This window comes from Calidris pugnax, unplaced genomic scaffold (genome assembly GCF_001431845.1).
Source record: "Calidris pugnax isolate Ruff unplaced genomic scaffold, ASM143184v1 scaffold25, whole genome shotgun sequence".
Lineage (NCBI taxonomy): Eukaryota > Metazoa > Chordata > Aves > Charadriiformes > Scolopacidae > Calidris > Calidris pugnax.
Genome location: NW_015090805.1, coordinates 3,328,444 through 3,349,910, shown reverse-complemented (window position 1 = coordinate 3,349,910; position 21,467 = coordinate 3,328,444). Strand labels below are relative to the sequence as shown.

Sequence of the window (21,467 nt, the reverse complement as noted above, 5' to 3'; positions counted from 1 at the left end):
AAATGTACCTTCCCTTGAAAAATTTTAAGGACAAAATCTCCAGGAGTATGTCTTTTCTTTAGTTTTTTTTTTTTTTTTTTTTTTTTTCTCTTTTCCAAATTTTCTAACGCTGTGGTGCTTTGTGGAGCACTCATACTAAGACGGGGAAGCGAGGCTGGACCAGGGAGTGCTGGTCAAGCCCCACTGGCAGCATTATTCAGCTGCACCCACTCTCAAACTGAAGTCTCTGTTCTGGGCTGAAAACACTACAGTCATTTTTGAACAAATTTCAACCTCATTAATGTTTTTGGTGTGTTAAATTAGATCTTTGTACAGTGGGGAATTGCCTATTTGTAATCTTTCTGGAACAAAAGCAGTGTTTTCATGTCGCATGGTTTTGGATCATGTTCTAGGTGCATCTTTTCCTTGTGTCCCTGCCTGCTTTATACTGTCCTGACTTCTCAAAATAGATTATATGTGATAAAATTCAGAAAAAGCTGCAATTTACATTGGTTTAAAGGTCTCCATTACATTTTTGATGTTTAAAAGGGTAGTTACGGTAACTGCTTGTTTCTGAAATAGATAATTGCTGATTAAAGTGTTATGATTAGGGAATGTTGTAATAACTCGATAAGAATATTTGCTTATCAGCTTCTCTTATTTGAAGATCAGCAATAAGCAAAATCAGCGTGAAGTATTTGCCACGTCGTGACTGAAGGTATGTGAAGAAAAGCTACAGGGAGATCAACTCCGCAGCGTATCTTCCCCGTTTGTTAGCAGCCTACCATCACACTGCTTTGGGAGGATCTTTGTTACGCGTTCTGAAGAACAGATAACGTTGTCACAAGTACATAATTGTGTCACCTAAAACTTCATACCAGCTGTAAAGTAGATGGCTCAGCTTCCCCCTGGGTTCCGCTTCATCACTTCATTTTCACGAGATCAGTGGTAAGTCTTGGTATGGTGCTCATCTTTGCTTGGGACAATGTGAGTTTGTGTCTGGGGGAGATGATAGTGTTGCCTTGTTCTATTTTTGCTTTTTCATTGCTTAATATATACAGCAACAAAATACAGTCAGTAGTACAAAAAAATAAATATTACTGACATTAGGGGAACCCAGACGCACCCTTATTAGTCAAGTGTTACAGAGAATAAAGCCTTTTCTTCACAAGGTGTATATGTGAAGTGTTAAATTTCAGCTTTTTATTTTCAAACTCTTTGGTGGGAGGAGTGCTCAAGGTTAGCTTTCTTTTCTTAACCAGAAGTGTATTTTCTCCCTCATAATTTGATGTGTAATATAGACTTGTAGATTTATGGTTTTAATTCTTGCTACTGCAATATTAAAACAAACAATACAAAACAAAACCCGAAAACCTTTTTCCTTTTGGAAAACTAATCCTGGAAGTCGGATGGCATCCTTGTGCTTTCTGAGATAGAATACTGAGTCAATTGTGTGTGACTAGGAAAAAAATAAATGAAAGACCAAACGCTTCCGTGTGAGCAATTTTATCCCATGCTTTCTCTAGTATAGCAGCAAGGACAAAGTCATTTCAGTTTTATCATTTTTGAGGATGCTTTCAGTTAATGGGGGTGAATAATTCCACCTACGGTTTAACTTGCTGGTTTTTTAATGTTTCTGTGAATATGTCAAAACTATAAACGAAGACCCTTGTTATTTAAAAGTTTGTATAGGCAGAAAATGATTGAAAAAGGTTAATTAAAAAATTGAGACAATAGTAGGCTGTGCGATATCAGACCTTTGTACGTATATAAGTCCTTTTATTTAGAGATGTTAATTTTAAGATCAAGGCTAGAAGGAGCCAGCAAATACACTCTGATCTCTCTGTGTTGTTAAAACCACAAATCTACAAAACACTCTTCTTAAACAACTGAAAGTTGCTACAGGTAGGGAATAGAATAGATCAGATTATCTTTGTTTAACCCTTGCAGTGACAGGGAGTTTGAGGTGCCCTTTTAACTAAGATGAACTGCAGAGAAAGACCCAAGGATTCCAGTGAGGTACAAATGAAAATTCCTTCCCAATCCCAAAGCTGCTTAATTATGTTCATTTACTCCAGCTGACAGTACACACAGTCAGTGTCAGTCTCTCAGTCCGCCTCCAGAAGTGGCTGATTTCCTTTGTTACAGAGGAAGGCAAAAATAAAGCAAAATTCTAAAAGCAGTAGGGAAAGAAAGAAGTAATAACCCACAGCAGCCAAACTGATAATGCAAAGAGCCATCACTTACATCCTCTTCATACCAGAAAACCGGATGAGACAGTAAAATGTGAAATCTGATTATCAGTATGTTTAATGTTGAACTGCCTTTTAATAGCCCCCAGGGGAAGGTTGTAAACAAGGCATATCAGCTCTGTGGACTCCAGAGCACTGCCACGTGATCCTGCTCGTACCTGTGTGCTGCCAGGCTCCTTCTCAAAGCCAGAGCAGAGCAGATGTTGTAAAGCAGCATAAATGCTCGGGTGGTTCTTCAGGCTGTTGGAGAATGGAGAAAAAAGCCATCTTCCACTATTGCAAGATCAACAATGACTTGTGTAATGTTTTTATGTAACTTAGTGCTAAAAGTCAATCTGAATAAAATAAATTTCAAATACTGTTTTTCTTTATATTGTAGGTACAGAGCCTTCATTTTCTCTCTCACTTTCTTGTTGTACACCAGCTTCCATTTATCAAGGAAACCTATTAGTATAGTTAAGGTAAGCAAGGTTGCATCCTTGGTTAAACATCCTTCTACTCCCGTCAAACACGGAAGTAGTTGTCTTTTTCAGTATTTCCTTTTGTGAAAGGCGGTGTTAAACTTTAACTTGGAATGGTTTATAAGATGAAAAACTGATAAAGCTAGTACACAGTGACGTTTACTTGATAAACTTCAGTGAGACCACACCTAGCATATTGCATATATGTCTAATCTTTGGGTTTAAGACCTGAAACAGCAATGCGTACTCTTAATTCACATGAATTAATCTAATTATAGATATTTAAGAGTTTACAGGTTTGCATTCGTATGTTTGAGAAAAGTTGCTCACATCTGATGAGTCAAAGACTGTTCCAAGTACTGTTAAGCATCATAGTCGTAGTTGTCCATACACTTGGGACTCTCTTCCCAGTGAAGCTGCTGGCAAAATATCTAACTCTAGTTCATTAGTTTATAATCTTTGACCTGTATAACTTGCTAAACACAAATCAAATCCCCCAGGGCTGTATTGTATATAACGGATGAGTAACAATGGGCTTGAAGTTAGTGAAGAATTTTGAAATTCTGCATTATCGGAAACATGTTTTCACTGTAATATATTGTTTCTAGCCACATAATTACTCTTTCATGTGATGATGGCCTCACCCGGCAAAATACCAAGTGGTTAATAACAGCTAACAATTTTACTGATTTCAGTGGGTTCGATAGGGGTTCAGATAGAGCTAGAATTCTTAAGTTTGTTGCTGTATGGGGATTAACAGTCACAAGTGTGTTTTCCATTTTCAAATTTCCATTCTGTATCAGGGAGAGCTGCATAAGCATTGTGCTGCTTCACATGAAGTTGAACTCAACTCCTACAAAGAATATGCTGCCCAGATTCAGCCTGTCAAAAAAACATCTAATGTATCTCAGTGCGGTTGGGCACCATTTGGTAAGGGCTGTTTTCTTGGGTTTGTTTTTTTCCTACATAATAATGAGCTGATATTCATAATTAGTTTATTTGCCTCTCTTCCTATTTCTTCTTCATGTGTGAAAGGATTCAGGAGATGTGTACGGGAAGGGTGTTTTGTTTTTCATGTTCTCGTTGATTTTTTCCAAAGAAAGTTAAGTTGTGACTTACCTTATGATATCTTTTCTACTTAAAGTCACTTAAACAACTGACATTATATTACCTGTTTATAACTATGAGATGGTTTCAGTAGATCAGTTTTCAGTCAGAAAACGGGGTTTGTCTTTAGAATGTCTACTAAGGAAAAGAAGGGTGAAGAATAAAATAAATCATTATAATTTTCTCCTGGTTTAATTCAAGGTCCCGTAATCATTTAAGTGAAATTACTCAGTGTTTATCTAAATTGGAATTTTTCACAGTCCTTATCTGCCAGAAAGAATATTTTTCTTACCATTTCAGTGTAGAAACATGAAGGACTTGATTGCAGAATACAGTTTACAACTTGCTGAATAGCTTATGAACCTAGCCTTTCACTTTAGTATTTGCCTACTTACAATTAACTTGAATTTAATTGTATTTGAATTTAATAGAGATCTTGAATGATTCCTTAACATTTTTATCACTACCAAGAACGTCAGAGAAGTAGAATAGTCCATTCTGTCAATGTGCCAGTCCACTCCAGTCTATCTAGCCATCTGTTCTAATTTTTCTTTAAGTAGCAATTAAAAGAAAGTCCTACTCTGTTCAAAGATAATTAAAAATCTGAGCTCTGGATTTTCTGTGGACAGAATTCTGTGTGTTAACTGCCTGGTGGAAGATAAATCAGTCTATTGAAATTAGTCCCACGGGTTTCCAAATGTATTGGGATACAGTTAAACTTGCTTGTTGTGTCTTGTCCCTGGACAAGGGGAGGCTGAGGTTCCTTGTCTGAAATACTAGTTAGCTTTCTTAATGGAGGCTTTCGAGCTCCAATGTCCTCCTTTTTCCATGAACACACAGGTTATTGCAAAGCTACCCCTTTGGGATGGCACTCCAGGCTTGTTCTTCAGCTCTGTTTTTCAGGCAGCGTAGCTGGCAAACTGGGAGTAGCACTGAAAGAAGGAATGCTTGAATAACTGTGACTTTATTCCCAAAGTCAATGGGAATTGTGGTGCCTTGCAAATACACAAACTGTGTGTCTCGGTGTGAGCTCAGGTCTCTTGAGACTAGACTTGGTGTTTCTGTCTGGGTGGAGTCCCTCCTGCTCCCTCCATCCTGCTGACACCTCCCATTTAGTTGGGATTCTGCTCATTTGCTGTACAGAGCTGAACCCTGTGTTGTTTTTTTTGTAAACAGGACATCTGTCTCTCTACCTTTATGAGTGGTTGGAAAATGAAATGCAAAAGGCTTTAACCATTTAAAAATATATATATGTAAAGCCCATTCCTTAAAAGCCTGTATGATGATGGGTTATTTTACCCATTTTGGCTGTTAAAAGCTCACTCATTTGCAACACATCTTTCCACTTTATTAAAAGTCTGTAAAAGTTTGTTTTTTCTTTTTGTTTAAGGACCTGTAAGAAAAGGGCACCTTGTTAATAGCTAGTGTTTCTTCTCTTCCAAAATGCTTTTTGAATAAGGTGGAATTAAGAATGGGCCCACCAGTATTTTCCTAATATGCTACAGACAAAACAATCAGTTGTAGAGATGTGTTGGTGTTGTTTTCTTTTGTTAAATAAAATGCATTTTGCAAAATGGATAATTAAGTCTAAAAGTGCCCTTTGAAAATTAAAAGTCAGTGCACGTCCACTGCCATTTCTCTTGTAATTTGTAAAATTACAGTGGTTGGGAAGTTACTGGTACATTTAAACTGATAATTTGTTTTGATAATTATTTTTAGATAAGAACAACTACAAACAGTTACTGGGAGCATTGGATTACTCATTTCTGTGTGCGTATGCAATTGGGATGTATTTAAGGTAAATATCACTCTCTTGGAAACCTGCTTCATCTTTTGCTGTTATTAACAGTGTGAGGCTGTACTAATTCTGAGGTATTGTCCTTTCCTGCTGTAAAGTTTCTGCAGAAGAGAGCGAGATCTTGGATGTACCCCACCTCTTTGCTAGTTGCTGTGGAAGAAAATGCCTCATCCCAAGTCCCCAGTGGTGTCATAGCTGTTGGTACACAGGAAGCTTCCCTGGCCTTCCCTGCCCTCACTGCCTTCTGCAGGAACACCTTCCAGCTCGCAGGCTTGTTCCTTCATAGGCAAGATGAAGGAATAGATGCTGGAATATATATCCTCAAACCTTATCTGTCTCCAGCTTGCACATGTAGACTAAGCTGATTGTCCTGGCTCTCTCTGTACTTGAAGGACAGAAGCAGGCACCTCCTAAAAATGATACTGAACACATTTTAAAATGGGCAGTGTTAGCTGCGGTTTGGAGATGCATCTTTTTATTGACTGAAAGCAGAACCTTCGCAACTAGAACCATCAGCAAGGGAGACAAGTCTCACTTTAAGTGGCTGTAGACATGTCTCACCTTACAGGTCATTTGGAAGGTGATGATATAAGTAAATCACTTCTGATGTGCTTCAAGGGGAGCATCTCCCCAGAAGGTGGTTGTGCGGATGTCAGCGTTTGGCAATTAGGGGACATGAAATCTTTGTTGCTTTTTCCTGTCAAGTGCTAAAAATTGCTCATGTGCTGCTGTGAAGAAAAACAGCAGTTGCCAGTAAAGTTTCTCCTCAACCAGAATCAAACAACACAAAATTTTTTTCTATTTGTGAAGGCTTGGGGAATGATCTGATTTTTAATTATCACCTTTCTTTTTATTTCCTTCCATTTTCCAAGTGGAATAATAGGAGAACGGCTGCCTATCCGGTACTATCTGACTGTTGGGATGCTTGCTAGCGGACTCTTCACTGCAATGTTTGGATTTGGTTATTTCTATAACATACATAATCTGTGGTTTTACATAATGGCCCAGGTAGGCACGATGTTACTTGGATACTCTGAGTTTCCATAGTGCTGTTTAGTGTTGCGCTGGATTTTTTTTTTTCAGTTGCAAACAGTGATTAGTGGTTGGATGGGAGGATGTAAATGCTGGCACATGTTGTCATTGATGACAGGCAGAAATGATGGAGTGGATAGCCCCAGGTTTTATTTTTGAAAAATGTTTTGGTATTTTGTTGTTTTTTTTTTAGTGGAAGAAATCTTTGAAAACAAATTAAAGCGTTTCAGTCTGTGTCAAATCAGTGATCAAATCTTTGCAAGCTTAAATGTGGGCGAGTTTTAAAACAAACGTATTTACTTTTGTCAGCCTGCCAAGCCCTGAGTGACGCATCCTGGCTTTCTCGGCAGGAAAATTACACTTACGCTGCTAATGATGAACGGTCTCCCACGTTGGTGTGGCTGAGAACAGGCAGCTTCTGTAACAAGATTCATTGTGTGGGATTTTTCAGAGCACTTGTAGATCTAATCAGGCATCACAAGAATGTTTACCATTGACCTGACATGGAATTTAGGCCAGGACCAGGATATGGTTAGCACTTCTGAGTCATTTTTGGACACGTCTGCTGCTGTCTTTGTGTTATTGCAGTAGCACTTTCACCGCTGGCACCTTTGCATGGCATCGTGCGACACGGCATGCAGCGATACTAACTTTGGGTACTGCAAGCTCTTATAACCATTTCATCAAGTCATCCCTTTAACCGTGTCACTGCCCTAGCCCTCTTGGCTTACGTGGTTTCCAAGACAGGAGGTGTCTCCTTTAGGGTTAAGCTGACTGTCTCTACCAGTGCCGCACTTCCCAGTGTGGCCAGTGAATCCTGCAATACCAAGGAGAGTCTTGCACCGTCAGCCCAATTGGGTTTCGTTGGGTAGAGTGAGGTTGTTTCGTTGCATGTTCAAATGCTCATTGTACGTGTGAGTTATTCTACTGTGATCTTTGTGTTAATGTGTCATTCTAGATAGGGAGGTTTTTAGGAGGTGAGACAAGGTAGGGTTATGATCTGTGCAACATGGAGGCTGAAATAGTTCTTACTTCAGCCTGAATGTAGTAGGTTAAGTTTCTTCTCTCAGTTTATTTACAAGTGTCTGTTAAGCATTTTAAAGTTAACGTTCAAAGTTATCCAGTCTCCCCTCAAGTTTTCTTTTCTTCTTTTCCACTTATATTGCAAACACACTTTGCTTTATGTTCAATTTGAGATAAGTAGCAGTATTTTGCTGTTTGAGTGTGGGGAATTGGTTTCACTGTTCAGTTCAGTGCAATGTGACTTTTGGTAAGCTTGTGATTGAATTAGAATTCTTTTGTGGTTTAAATCATAAAATAATTGGAGACATGTAGGTAGAGGGAAGAATCTCTGGAAAGCATTGTAACTTGTTTATTGTAGGAAAAGAATGCTTTCAAAACCCCCCACTAAATTGCTAAATTCAAAGCATTTGTCTAGGCTTCCTTTTCCCAATGCAGCACTCGGCAGGAATTGTGTAGGAACCTGACTTATTATAGGGTATGTTTATTTATTATTATTTTTATATACTTTCAGATAGCTAATGGGTTGGTGCAAACTACTGGCTGGCCGAGTGTCGTTACATGTATTGGCAACTGGTTTGGAAAAGGAAGGTAAATAATACATAACCCAAAGTTTCGGAAATACAAATCAGTACATTCTGGGCTGTCATATTATAGTCAATTTAAATATCTTTCCTTCATTTTGGGTGTTTTTGGGGGATGAAACAAGCAGTTGGGTAGATCCTCGACAGGAATTTTCTTTGTTACAGTGATTAGTTTGAAATAGATATCTGTTTGAAATATTCTCATGTCAAAACAGTGTTCTGTGGTAGCTTTTTAGTCTGATGTTTAATTTTTCAGATGAAATATTTCAGAAATGAATTAAGAATGGTTCCTGCAAATATTAACAGTCTAAGCCCACTTCTAATAAAGGCTGTTCTGACATTTTAACATGGAATTTCCCACGTTTTCATTTATGTTTCAAAACAGTTGTCAGGATGTAACTCTAAAAGTATCTTTTTTGTCTAATGGCTTTCTAACACACTTACAGAAACTTGAAAGTTCATTTTGAAAAAGAAAATACGTATGGCAACTGATTTAACCTTTCTTTTTGTCACTTTCTTTAAATCATCGTTTTGGTTTTTTTCCTTAATCCTGCATAGAGATCACTCATCATGTCTATTGTCATACCGTGCAGGAGTTTTCCATAAATTTTGCATGCTAAATCCATTGGCTTTGATGATGGTTGATACAGGCAGTAATTCTACTGTAGTGGCATCGATTGTAGATACATACCATTGACTGAACATTATTGTCAGTCAGTTCAAGAGAAGAACATACAGAAATAGAGTATATGCTTTCTATATAAAATCACAGGCCAATGAAGAAGATGTAGGTTCATGCTAGTTTTTTGTAGTCCCTGCAGCCTTTTTGGTGAACGTTACAAAGTGTAGAGAGCGATAACCCTCACTCATACAATACTGAATAAAACTGGTGAGTCTGTGCAAAACGAACATGTCTATTCAGATTTTGCTTTGTGCAAAAGCAACAGCCTTTGCTTTTAGGAGGCTGCATAGTGGACTGGTGGATAAGGCTCTGGTTTGAACGTCAGTGATCTGGTTCTTGTTTTCATTTTGGTACAAATTCCATGAAATGTGAGCAGACCTCTTAGATCTGGCCTTCGACCAAAGGAAAAGATTTGATTTAGTTCAAATTAGGTTTCTCCAGGTAAACTCCTGCTGAGAGTGAGGCAGTTTTCCCATGCCTTACGAGGGGAAAAAGCACCCACTAACTGTCATGACTTCAGTAGGATTTCTGTGGTTTACGTTAGCTCGGCTGGAGCCTATTCCACAGCAGCTCTAATCTGGATTTCCAGGCAGACAGCAGTTTGATGGGTCTGTTAGCCAAGCTCGCGCAGGTGTTATCTTCTGCTAGTGCCTAGCAAGTCCAGAATGTGATCAAAAATTACTGAATTTGCTCTACTTATCCAGTACAGATTGTTTTATTTTGCATGATAAGCCTGACGTATCCTGAAAGCATTAGATTATCGGTGCAGTGTGTTTCCAGGAGGACTTTAATTCCCAGAAGCATCAAACTTAGCATGCGTGTGCTACGTAACATCTGCATACTTGTTTTTATCAAAGAAACGCTACCCAGAAATACACAAGCCCTAGTGGTGCCTCTAAATGCCATTAAATGCAGGACGAGTTCTGTCATGCACAGAGGAGTATTTAGGACACTTCTATTAATATTTAGGTGCCTTGAAATTGCCCGATGAAAGACTGTAGCATAAAGAAGCGGTCAGTTAAAGAACAATAAGATTGCAAATATTTAACTGACACCACAGATGAGCAGTCATTTTTGATACACTTTTCTCAAGATAGTAATGCTTATTGTTGGAATAATAAGAAATGTTTGTGGTTTTTTTTTAAATGCAGGAGGGGTTTGATCATGGGAATCTGGAATTCGCACACTTCAGTGGGAAATATCTTGGGATCCTTAATTGCTGCTTATTGGGTGTCTACGTGTTGGGGTCTCTCCTTCGTGATGCCTGGTGTTATCATTGCTGTGATGGGAATTGTTTGTTTCCTGTTTCTTATTGAACGTAAGTGCTTTAATGGGATAAAACTGTGGAGGGCTCATTATAGTTGAAGAACACCAGCTGTTTGAGATAAATGACCCAGTGCAAAGTATATTCTTTGAGCTATGCTAAAACTTAAAGAACTTCTAGGAAGTTCTAGAACATTAGATGGAGAAGAACCTGTGTGCATCTAAAGTGTTTATATGCTCAGTATATGCTGAGCTGGTATACCTGAGAGAGTAAGACTTCAGAATTCAGTCCACTGCCCTGTCACTACTTCCATGTCTTTATGAACTGTTCGAGTGTACCTTAGCAGAACGTGCCACCTGGCTGCAATGTATATCCTGTTCTACCATTCAATCCATGCCATCCATATCCTGTGCTGTGAAACACAGAAATCAGCTGGTAGAGCAAGTTTTATCACTTTTAGTTAGAAATTAAAAAGAAATGCCCCGTCTTATGCCTACGTAGACTCAGAGATATTAGTATGAATACTTATTTTCCTGTAACTGTCCTATCTCAGGAAGTAAAAAGTTCTGCAGATATAATTGGAATGCTGTAATGAGCTGGACTGTCAGAATAGCAGTTAATGTGGTTGTAGGACAGGAATGGTACCATGGAGCACCCTTTTCTTTTTCCCTCAAGCTACAGCTACACGTTTTTACTGGACCTACTTCTTGTGTTATCCATACTTTTGTTTATTGTCCGTAAATTACACTACTGGTGTTTTAAGAGCTATTCATTGTGATTGTTTTCATTAGTAACTACGTGTGGTATTTTATTTCAGATCCTAAAGATGTAAGTTGCTCCTGCACACCATCCAGTGTAAGTGAAATGCTTTTTCTATTTTGATTTTTGCCTCCTAATACACATGTTTATTATGATAGTTCTGGAAATCGGATAAACTGCATGCCTTTTTTGTGCCAAGCTGTTATGACTGACCCTATACTTGAGGGAATGATTTGGCTTCTGGGGTTCACTGGTAAACCAGTAGCTTACTTTCTGTCAAAGCAATGTGAATCAAGAGGCCAATGTGTTTGTTTTAACTTAAGTTTTGGAATGGATGATCCTACTACGGTAAAGAAAGAAAAAACTGCTCATCTATTTTTATTTATTTTTTTTTTTGAGGTCTCTTGCTTTTCTGCAGTTTTCCCAGCCATCTTCAGAGCATTTTAACCTGTTCTGCTGCTCTTGCCTTCTTTTCTTAGGTATGGCATAGTGAGATAGTTGCCAGCCGTATCCCGTGAAGGGTCTTGCTGTGTGAAAACCCTGTATTAGGCATTGCAGCAAGTACAGAGCAAGCATCCTTTTTGCTGACATAGCATCAATGAGCCATGCATCTGTGGGCTTGGGGACGGAAGGTGGGATGTTCCCTTGGAGAGAGGGAAGGACAGTAGGAGCATGTCCCTTAGTAAAAGAGGAAGCAAGGAGTGGATATGAAGCTGAAGTGAAGAAGTTGGAGCAGTTAGTCAGTCTGTGACAGGGAGCGTAGTCATGATATAATATGACCTTTCTTTAACCAGAACTGGCATTAATGAAGAGATGTGAAAAGGAGAGAGAAATAATCTGTGCTTAGTGGTATGGGTCACATGACAAATCAATGCTTTAGTTTTTGTAGCATCACGGAATAATTTAGGTTGGAAGGGATCAGGCCTCTGGACATTGTATGGTCCTACATTCTGCTTATAGTAGGTCTAAATTTGACATAAGATCAAATTGCTGCTGTCATATTTTGAAATCCTCCAGAATGGAGATAGTGTTTATGTGTAGATGACTTTTTCTTTTTTTAACATACAGTGAGTTTTTAGACTGCATCAATCACAAGTTTTACTGGCATCGAGGCGGTGGATCTTGCTATTTACGAGAGCTTATACTTCAAGGGCTTAAATTTTGGCAGCTTCACGAAGCTGCAAATATACAATCACCCACACAAACTGTGGAATGGATACTGCCTGGATCACAAGGGAAAAGGCAACTCTCTTGACACAAAAGTTTGAAATTCCAGCATCAGAGATTGACCGCTCAAGGCACTGCTGAAGCAGGACTGAAAAGTGTGTGTGCAAATGGCTAAACTTTCTTTGGGTTGCTGAACACTGTGTGGATGCTTCCTTGCGCCATTGTGGCAACAAAACACATGACTTTTAATTGTTTCTAAAATGAAATCTTTTTCTTTAAGTATTAGTATAAGGTTGCTCAAAACACTATTTTAAAAGTAGGTTGGATGTGATTAAGCTCTGGTACCGAGACGTTTGCCCAGTGCTTTTAAACCAAAAGTTCATAAGACGTTTTACATACTCAAAATTAAGTAAGGTAGAAAGCCATGTCAATGGCAAAAAGATGTGCCTTAGAAAGCTTTAGCTACTACATGAGGAGGCAGTTCCTTCCTTTCTTGCTTGGTGTAGCTCTTGCCCAAGAGGAGGGAGGCAGTCTGAACAAAACAAGAGAAAAGTAGCAAGCAAGGAAAGCGAACAAGAAAGACAGCATTAGGAAGACCGGCTGTGTATAACTTCTTCTAATAGACTGTCATTTGTAGCCCAGTTTTGTTCAGGGGTGTGTTTGCAAGTTCATTTCTGTTTCATGTTCCTTAAGTGTGTTCCTTAAGTGTGTGTGTGTTAAGTGTTCCTTAAGTCCCAGTGCTTTTAAACCAAAAGTTCATAAGACGTTTTACATACTCAAAATTAAGTAAGGTAGAAAGCCATGTCAATGGCAAAAAGATGTGCCTTAGAAAGCTTTAGCTACTACATGAGGAGGCAGTTCCTTCCTTTCTTGCTTGGTGTAGCTCTTGCCCAAGAGGAGGGAGGCAGTCTGAACAAAACAAGAGAAAAGTAGCAAGCAAGGAAAGCGAACAAGAAAGACAGCATTAGGAAGACCGGCTGTGTATAACTTCTTATAATAGACTGTCATTTGTAGCCCAGTTTTGTTCAGGGGTGTGTTTGCAAGTTCATTTCTGTTTCATGTTCCTTAAGTGTGTTCCTTAAGTGTGTGTGTGTTAAGTGTTCCTTAAGTGTGTGTGTCTAACAAAAACCTAGAGCAGCGTGTTGCTCCGGGCTCTTTCTCCTGTGGCTCCCAGGAACCTGTGGGCAATCAGGTCTGCCACATTTTCACCCAGTTCTTTGGACATGACTTTTAATTGTTTCTAAAATGAAATCTTTTTCTTTAAGTATTAGTATAAGGTTGCTCAAAACACTATTTTAAAAGTAGGTTGGATGTGATTAAGCTCTGGTACCGAGACGTTTGCCCAGTGCTTTTAAACCAAAAGTTCATAAGATGTTTTACGTACTCAAAATTAAGTAATGTAGAAAGCCACGTCAATGGCAAAAAGATGTGCCTTAGAAAGCTTTAGCTACTACATGAGGAGGCAGTTCCTTCCTTTCTTGCTTGGTGTAGCTCTTGCCCAAGAGGAGGGAGGCAGTCTGAACAAAACAAGAGAAAAGTAGCAAGCAAGGAAAGGGAACAAGAAAGAGAGCATTAGGAAGACCGGCTGTGTATAACTTCTTATAATAGACTGTCATTTGTAGCCCAGTTTTGTTCAGGGGTGTGTTTGCAAGTTCATTTCTGTTTCATGTTCCTTAAGTGTGTTCCTTAAGTGTGTGTGTGTTAAGTGTTCCTTAAGTGTGTGTGTCTAACAAAAACCTAGAGCAGCGTGTTGCTCCAGGCTCTTTCTCCTGGAACCTGTGGGCAATCAGGTCTGCCACATTTTCACCTAGTTCTTTGGAAGAATAGTAGGGGGAGACTGGAAAAGAAGGCCTTAAGGTTTCCCATCTGTGAATTTTAAAAGTAGGTTGGATGTGATTAAGCTCTGGTACCGAGACGTTTGCCCAGTGCTTTTAAACCAAAAGTTCATAAGATGTTTTACGTACTCAAAATTAAGTAATGTAGAAAGCCACGTCAATGGCAAAAAGATGTGCCTTAGAAAGCTTTAGCTACTACGTGAGGAGGCAGTTCCTTCCTTTCTTGCTTGGTGTAGCTCTTGCCCAAGAGGAGGGAGGCAGTCTGAACAAAACAAGAGAAAAGTAGCAAGCAAGGAAAGGGAACAAGAAAGAGAGCATTAGGAAGACCGGCTGTGTATAACTTCTTATAATAGACTGTCATTTGTAGCCCAGTTTTGTTCAGGGGTGTGTTTGCAAGTTCATTTCTGTTTCATGTTCCTTAAGACTCTGGTGTGTGTCTAACAAAAACCTAGAGCAGCGTGTTGCTCCATGCTCTTTCTCCTGGAACCTGTGGGCAATCAGGTCTGCCACATTTTCACCTAGTTCTTTGGAAGAATAGTAGGGGGAGACTGGAAAAGAAGGTCTTAAGGTTTCCCATCTGTGAGGGCAAATCAAGGCTGTTAGGGAAGGCATTGGAGGGAACGTCCCAAGGGAATCCCACATTTTCCAGTGCTAGGGGATTGCACCCGGAGATTGTCTGCACACATAGGTATATGTGAACTAACTATACCTTTCAGTTGTGAGCCTCACAGGTAGGTTGTACAGGGATCATGGATTGTCATGGAATTGTCAGAGTTGGAAGGATCTCTAGAGATCATCTAGTCCAACTCCCCTGCTAAAGCAGGGGATGATTGCTGGTTTTTTACCACTCTCCCCAGTAGTTTCAGGTAGATGGCTTTTATGTTGTAGGTGGCTTCTAAATGCTTTTTAAATGCTCTCTTCTTGAGTAGTAACTGAAAGCAACTTTTCTAGCCTGTTATCTCCTCTTTACCAGTTAATGGGCTTTTTCTTCTCATGTGAAGTACTCTTGATAAAGCTTCTGAACACTTTTAATGGTCTGTGGAACTCCTATTCTTAGTTTGTTATTGTGAGGTAAGGTGTGCTCACAATGCATTCCATTTTTCATTTAATCCTTTTTCATTTCTTAAAAGTAACTTCTGTCAAGTATGAGAATATTTTAAGTGACTCTTGGAGACTTCTAACAGGAGGCATTTTTTTTCTGTAGCTTTTATGTAGTACAGAAATGCTCTCATGAATACTTCAACTGCTGTTTGTAATAGCTAGAGCGTAAGGTTTACAGAATTTGCTGTTAAGCTTTATGGAAGTAAATGTTTGTTATTTGTTTTAAATACACTTCCACTGGAAAGCATAACTAAAGACTTCTGCACAGTATGTGGCTTGTATGTCTCAAGGAGCTAATATGGAAAAATCTCACAAAAATTTAGTATTTTAGGGGCTTTCCCCCCATACCTTCCATTCACCACCCTTTCACCTGGTCCTGGAAGGGGGCTAGCATTTGACCTAATCTCTAGGACACCTGCAAGATCACTGCTCCAGGTGCAGTGTCATTGTGTAGGGATGCATTTGACCTCTGTTTCCCTGGAAACCTTGCTCTCCAGAGCAAAGGGCATCACTTCTGCCTTCCCTGTTCTGTATATTCACATCTGCAGATCTTGTAGGAGGTTTATAAAAGTGCTTCCCCACCTGCCTTGGACCCTTCTCAGCTTAAGATTTGCCATTGTCTCGGGAAGCTGTGTGTCACTTGAATTGCTCAAATACCTCTCTTCAGATCTGTGTGGTCTGCAAAGCACAATGGGCTCTAAATCCTTAGTGAATAGGGCTCAGACCTTCTGTTCGCTGTGGGCAGGATGGTTTTAGACATAAGGAAATTAGTAAGGCAAGAGCAGAAGTTTAAGGAGATCTACAAATGCAGATGCACCATGTCCGATTGTAAAGAGAACAATGATTGCTAACTGAAGGAAGGTTCATCTAATAAAACAGACTGTGTTATTAGTGGGAACAAAAAAAATTCAGCGGTGCTGTAAAAGGTGTAGTTTGCTGGTAGGCATAAAATGCTAGCTGTCCTTTTTTGCTCGGTTGTTTCAGTGACAACCTGAACAACTTGTGTGCTGTTGCAGGTAGTTAGAAATGTTTTTTCTAAGAAATTAAAGAAACATACTCACTTGCTTTCCTCATAAAGCTGCAGAGGATCACTTTGGACAGATGTCTTGGTTAGGTGCAGGCAGCTCTGCCACCTGCTGCCAAAAGCCAAACCTCATTGTGGAAAAATGAGGCTGGTTAAATTTAAGCACAACTGAAATAAAGGTTCAACGTGAGAGAAGGACTTAGGGTAGATTAATACTAAGATTTATAGATCAGATTCATCTCTGTGTGGTATTGCTATTTTGGAATAATTTGGTCTACTGTTTATTTGCAGCATGACTGTGAGCCAAATATTTCTACACAGTTTGTAGTGGTGAGTAATCAGATTTCACTGAGTTGTCCAGAAGCGCAGGCGGTGAGCCAGCCCCAGAGCCTCGGATGCATGGTTCTTGTTCTTCATTCACCAATTTCTTGGGCTCTGTTTCGTTTGCTTGTATTCATCTTGGCTCTGATTTATAAATCTGAAATTTGTTTCAAAACAAATATTTGAGTACAATAAAATGCTTTTAAGTGCTAGCGTTGGAGGCTTGATCTATGACTTTACAAAAGGCTATACGTGTGACAAATGCAAGTGAGAAGTCAGTGTGCTTTATTAAGCATTGGTATACTTTCATAATGAAAGTTAGAGTAGATTTACAGGATTTGTGAAATATGAGGATTTATAACTGATCTTATTGCTTCTCATCTTTTCTCCCTGTACCATTTATTTTTTTTCCCTAGGTAAACATGTTAGTTGCATCATGTTCATACAGAGCTGTCTTTATGTTCTAGGAACTTTCTTTAACCTGACTTTGCATTTCCAGGAAACTTAGTTCTCTTAAGCTCCTATGGCAAAGTGCTCCGGCGTTTCAAAGATACCACACTGCAATTTTTATCTTCTGAAAAGGAGGAAGAAGTCTAAGTATTAAGTGTGCAGCCTCTCAGTCTAGTCCTTTTCCCCAGACATTTCCTCCTTATGACAGTAAATCTTATTTTTGACAGTCAAATGAAAAAAGAATGCTGAATAAAGATGTAGATGACTTGTCTCTAGATAATGGATTTTCTTCCCCACAGATTATTGTAAATCGCTTTTTTGACGAGAGCCTAATTTTCTGTAAGATCAAATTTAAAAATCTGTTTTATCAGACTCTGTGGTTTTGGGTGTTGTTTATTTATTTTAGGAAATACGTGCCCAAGATATGCCTGAGGCCTGCATTGAGCAGCAGAAATACCTCAAATTTTTTTTTCCTTTTTAGAAGTATTTGATTGATGAATGGCAATTTGTCTAAAGAATACTGCAATACATATCCTTGCATTTTTGTTGGGAAGAATTGCCTAGTGATTCATTTTAATTAAAATGTTCAGTGTTTTTATTATTTGTGGTGGTGGGTTTTGGGTTTTTATTTGGGGCAGAGTTTGGGGGTTTTGTTTTATTTTGCTTTTTTTAACGTGGCATCCTGAATGTGATTAGACACTTAAACATCTCATCCCTGAGGAATGCATAGTGCCCTCTTATGGTCTTAGCAGTAGGTTGTCAGTACCCAACTGCAAACCTACACTGAAAATCTATTTGGTGGACAAATGTTAATGTCCTTGGCAAATCTTTTTAGAGCAAGGATCTCAGAATTCTGTTTTCCAATGAATACAGTTGTTGTGAACTGATACGCTAATGCGCTTGTTAAGTATAAAAAGCAAGCCCATCTGGGGCCCAAAATACAGCTTGTTGCCTTGATTTCTGTACTGAGCATGCTGGAGGTGCTCAGACTGTATTATCCCTCCTGCCCACAAAAGCACAGTCCATTTCTGGGTTAGAAGAATGGAGTGAGCATAAGCTAAAGAGAGAAACTTTTATTTTAAAGGGACAGGGAAATGAAGAATCAAGGTTTTCCTGAAACAAATCACTTCTCTGTTGCTACTAGAATCATTGTATTATAAGAAAAGATTAAGTTTGCAATGTCAGTGAAAGTTCAGTAGAGGAAAAAGCAGATAAAGATGTTAAGAATAGTGCGGCTGTGCTCTGAATTCAGTATGCTGCTTCTGTATAAAACCAGAATGAAGTTAGCCTTCAAATAAATTTGTGATTGCATTTTATGTACGTTGCCATAGGTCTGCAAAAGAACTTTAAAAACCCAAAATACCCAGTCATTAAATGAAAGATGCTTCATTTTGGGTTATGTTTATGTTACAATGCACAGAGGCTTTTGTTGCAGAGAAATTATTAGCTCTAATGCAGCCCTTTAAAAAGCAAGCAACAAATGTATGGGTTTTTTTGGTTTTTGTTCATGTTTTTTCAGAGTTCTAAAAACGCCTTGAATGGTGCGTGTCGATTCAGAGTCCAGATGCCAACCTTAAATGCTAAGGAAACCAGCAAACCTCAGGTAAAATCTAACATATTGTTGTAAAATAGTATAGAAGACGTCCTAAAGCTCACATGGAATAATCCCAGTAGATAAATTATTATTGGTAAAGATTGCTCTTCATTTTATTATACTGAAATCTGCTTCCATCTTAGTACAAAAATGTAACTTCATACAAGGGAACTAAGCGTTATCTAACATAAATACTGCAAACTAAGCTGAGTAAGATAACATGCTTACTCAGTTGGTCTTAACTTGTGGTCTTCATATAATTCCAGCAAAAGTACTGCACTGCAAAGTATTTGAAAGAGAGCCATTTGAAATCTTTAAAGTACGTTCACCCTGTTTGTCCCCTCCTTGCAGTTTCACTTCTGTCCCTTTGTAATGTAACAGAAGTACATAGTTACAATATTACAAGTGAAGACCGAGTTCTAAACATGAGAAATTAAAACTTGTGACCATAAGTGCTGGTAATTCTCACTGGAAACTGAATTCTGCATTTGCCTATTTGTCGGCAAAAAGACATTTTATCTTGTGATGGACATTAACTGAAAATTTCCGTTTGAAATTTTCTATTTGTATTCAGTATACTTGGTACATCATATCCTGAGAGGGTAACTTTTTTTTAACTGCTTTCAGACTTTTACAGGAAAACAGAGACTTCTTATTCTTTTCATCCTTTGCCCACAAAATAATAATCAGCATTCACAGGTTATAATAATCAGTGTTGATGAAAAGGTTTTGAAATTTTTGTTAAGGAAACCTTTTACTCAGAATTTCAATCAGTCTTAAACCCCCTCTGTATTAAGTTTATTCATGTTCATTTTGAGCTGCCCAAGAACAGTCTCCAGCCTGGAAACCATTTGTCAATATTATTTTACAACCAGCAGGGAGATAAGGGGAGAAGATCTAACAACATTGGTAGATGTCTTTTGACGAGTCATGAAGACAATTAAAATATAATCAGGAAATCAGTAGACAAAGATGTCTTTTCTAACTCTGTTAGTACCTCTGTTTAGCACCATTGCTGTCAGCCTGTACAGAGAGTCTGCATAGCAAGTGGGCACAAAAGACATATCCCCCCCTCCTCTCACACTGCTGCTCCCTTGGGAGCAGGACAGAGAGACAACACGGACAACAGAGCATGAGGGCACTTGCTGGCAATCCTGTTAATATTCCTTTTCTTTTTTGATTCTTGCCATCTGGGCCTTATCTTTATAATATGGAGCACTAACAAGTCTTTCATAAAAAAAATCTAAAATCCTTGTTTGTCACTGTTTGGGACCCCCTGATTTTCTCCCAGTGACAAAAGGTAATCTTATTCTTGTCAAAGTGGAGTTGAACATCTTTCCTTTCTACAGTGGTTGTGTTACAGTTATGCTGAGCTGATTATCAGAGTCAGCTTTTGTGCCTGCACAAACAACAGATGTTTTGGATTTATGAGCTGGTCTCCTCCAAGCTCACTGGAATGGCAGCTTTAACTGATTTTTCATTGACCTCTTCAATTACTGTAAAAAGAAAGCAAATATTCAGGATATGCAGTGATTGAAAGCAGAATGTGTTTTTGGCTGCGTGACCTGAATACCTCTGTGTGTTCATTACTGCTTATATGAGGTTGGACTCTTAAAAATTGCAGAAAATCGAAGGATAATGAATCCTTCCCTAGAGATCAAGAGTCTGCCATATGCCTAATCACACTCTATGACTTGCTGACAAGGCTGCACAATGTTATCTTTGCCAAGCACAAACTGCTTGCTTTATTTATCATTTGGCTATGTGCAGTATAAAAATCCCATATTGTAGATAAAAGTTTCCAGCATGAGTTGCTAAATAAGTTATTCTGAGTTTGGTCACTTCCACTTCAGTATTTAACCCTCTCTTCTGAAGTAGGCTTAGAGCTACCTGTCTGAGAAATGAGCAGCATTACCTCAGACAATCCTGATTAGGTTTGCTGTGCAAATTGTGCAAGAGATACTCACTTAAGAAACCGTCCAGACCTGTCTTCCATTGAATCCAGTGGGGAGCTTGACTGCATAAATATCCCTTTTTCCCCCTCCCCCCCTTTTTTCCTCCATGTTTTTTATTGTTAGTAGCTGATATGGTTTGAATTGCTACTGTTAAAACAGTTCAAGCTTTGAAGTTGCTTCAGTAATGCAGAGGATAAGTACTGATGATGATGCCGTGCCTCATGTGCCATAGCAAAGGCTTACAGTGCTGTGTTAGAGGTCTCTAGATGTTTCCCCTGTCTTCTAGTTCCTGCTTCACCAGAGTGCACAGTCTCCCATAAATGTTTCATCCCATCTACCAACTTTGTACAGATGTTATGGATGCTGTATGATAGCTTCTAAAATTATACTGAGTGCTGGGGCTCAGGTGCCCAGATGGATCCCCGAGTGTTTTCACCTAAATGGAGTTCTTTAAAAACAGAATTTACTTAGAATCACCGAGTGTTAAATAGCGGGATTGAATTTGAATTTGTCCAGCGCTTAATATATTTTTTTTTCCTTTCTTCCTCTGTCGTCTTGCCAAATATTAATCTGAAAGCCTTCATCTTTGTAATAACTATGGGAAATAGAATGATGTGCTGTTTGATCTTTACCAACCCATAACCAAATATATATTTGAGGCTCAATTCTTTATTAAGGCTTTATTCAAATGCACAAGAACTGGAAGAAAGAAACTGTGTGTAGAGTACGTCCATAGCTAGTAAGAGTGCAAGTCTAGGTAAGCTTCTCAGCGAGCAGGTGAAAGTGAGGATAGCTACTGGTAAACTCCAGGCTTTTATAATTTGTGGATTGCAATGCTCAAATGAAACAGACGTGAAAAGATAAGTGATTGCTTAGCATAAAGCACTCGGTATCCATAATTTGATTGGAAAGATGGCCTGTATTTCAATCGGTGAAAAAGATGATGTTACAGAGTCTGAAAAAATGGGCTTACTATTTGTACAGGAGGAAGATAGTAGCATGCTTTTGTATGGAAATGCGTTGTAGTACTCAGTACTCATTGTTCCTTTCTTTTTCATGTGATGTTGATGGGGGAAATTGCA

The 21,467-nt window shown here is 38.8% G+C and overlaps 1 protein-coding gene across 3 annotated transcripts in view; it reads left to right on the top strand.

The window, feature by feature from the left end:
• SLC37A1 (solute carrier family 37 (glucose-6-phosphate transporter), member 1) overlaps positions 1 to 21,467 on the top strand; it is a 40,473-nt gene that overhangs the window by 3,806 nt on the left and 15,200 nt on the right. For 2 of the 3 annotated variants that reach the window (XM_014938227.1, XM_014938226.1), the window contains exons 2-10: positions 647 to 927; positions 2,611 to 2,692; positions 3,496 to 3,622; positions 5,519 to 5,597; positions 6,470 to 6,605; positions 8,164 to 8,240; positions 10,067 to 10,233; positions 10,997 to 11,034; positions 18,356 to 18,439. In XM_014938227.1, the coding sequence (XP_014793713.1) occupies positions 872 to 927; positions 2,611 to 2,692; positions 3,496 to 3,622; positions 5,519 to 5,597; positions 6,470 to 6,605; positions 8,164 to 8,240; positions 10,067 to 10,233; positions 10,997 to 11,034; positions 18,356 to 18,439 (846 nt within the window). In that variant the 5' untranslated portion in view covers positions 647 to 871. The remainder of the gene's footprint in view (positions 1 to 646; positions 928 to 2,610; positions 2,693 to 3,495; positions 3,623 to 5,518; positions 5,598 to 6,469; positions 6,606 to 8,163; positions 8,241 to 10,066; positions 10,234 to 10,996; positions 11,035 to 18,355; positions 18,440 to 21,467) is intronic. The other variant, XM_014938228.1, reaches the window with a different exon arrangement.